Raw genomic sequence first — 1,451 nt, 5'->3', positions numbered from 1 at the left:
AATGTGGGTGATTCGGTACTGATCCGGCACCACCCCGTCAAGGACTCGTGGCTGTATCTTAATGCGCGGGAGGTCGAGCGACTGGACTAGAGACTCGTTTACCGTTGCATAGCAGCGGCAGCCGCTATCGACGAGAGCTTGTGTAAATTGGATTCCATTCACTCTAGCATCGACTATAAACGGTAATGTCTCACGTTCCAGTAGCTTCTCGACCCCCTTTTGCTCCTGCTCGCGACTTAGAACAGGAGCTACTCTTTTCCCGATTCATCCTCAGTAGTCACACTCTCGTCGTCAGAAGCCGTTATTACTGAATCTAGGTCACTTGCAGGCTTCGACTTCTTCACTTTGACCGTGCGCTCCTTTCCCTTCTTGCTCGAGGTAGTAGCGATACGTGTACCATTCGGCCGTTGTGCCGGTAGGAGCGCGCACCTCGCGATAAGGTGTCCAGATTTTCCACATCGTAGGCATTTCCCTTCAGCACGTCGCCGATCTATCTCGTCCTGACTAACCCATTGAGCTTGTCTCGGCGTTCCGCTTTCGGGTCGGCGGTGTTTCGTGTGTGGTTCGGCACGGGTTACCGACACGGTCGGTGTCCAATCCATTTCATCGCTATTTTGTCTAGGCGAGCGCGGACGACGTGTTCGTTCCTCTTTGTTGATATTAAGGGCATCCATATCTGAGCTGATCTCGTGAAGCCGGGAGATCAGGTCCGCCGAGGTAGCAGGGATGCCTCGATTCATTAACGCATTCGTCATGGTCTTATTGAGCGCGCTAAGAAGGATCTGCCTTTTTGCCTCGTCGTGCCATTCAAGAGCGTCTGCATCAGCGAATTCCTTTTCTAGTCTAGGAAGGAACCTAGAAAAGCTCATGTCTTCTGGTTGTCGAATCTGGTGGAGTCGTCTTGCTGCGCGTGCTTTGATATTCGGGTCTCCGTAGATATTCTCAAGGTGGCCGAGTAAGGCTTGCGGTTCGCCAGTGTTCCGGCGGAGTTTCACGAAGGTTCCAGTATTCTTCCAGGCGAGCTTCTCTAGTCTAGAGAATACGTACATGAATTGGTCTTGAGGGGAACCGATAGCTTCGCCGTCCACACTAAGCTTGTTCTCCATCGAAATGCGCCAGGTTGGCCAATCGCTCGTGCTTCCACCGAATGGTTTTGGGTCCGGGAGACGTGGTTTCGGTCGGTGAACAATCTCTGTTCGTGGGGGAACCGGCACCGATTCGGTGGCTGATCGTGCAGGTGTCGCCTGCCCTTCGTTCGTCGTGGTTGTCGTTATGGCTAGTGAGGCCTGATGCTCCAGCATTGCCTCGAGGCGACGCATCCGCTCCTCTTGAGCAGCATCTTGCTGGTGACGCCGCTCCCTTTCTTCGTTCTGCATAGCCTGGGTCTGTGCTATCTGCTGTAATAGCGTTTGCGCCCACCCGGGAGGGCTCGTCGATTCCTGGTGCTGCAT

At 53.9% G+C, this 1,451-nt stretch overlaps 1 protein-coding gene across 1 annotated transcript; it reads right to left on the bottom strand.

The window, feature by feature from the left end:
- Positions 1–248: 248 nt before the first annotated feature.
- On the bottom strand, positions 249–1,451 carry N7473_013264 (retrotransposon gag protein; the record flags this gene model as incomplete). Its single annotated transcript, XM_057159203.1, has 1 exon — positions 249–1,451. One exon carries the CDS (start codon positions 1,449–1,451, stop codon positions 249–251), a length of 1,203 nt encoding a protein of 400 aa, XP_057001939.1.

This window comes from Penicillium subrubescens (assembly GCF_028828155.1).
Source record: "Penicillium subrubescens strain IBT 31985 chromosome Unknown utg000014l_segment0_segment0, whole genome shotgun sequence".
NCBI lineage: Eukaryota > Fungi > Ascomycota > Eurotiomycetes > Eurotiales > Aspergillaceae > Penicillium > Penicillium subrubescens.
This window is presented reverse-complemented; position numbering and strand designations above follow the sequence as displayed.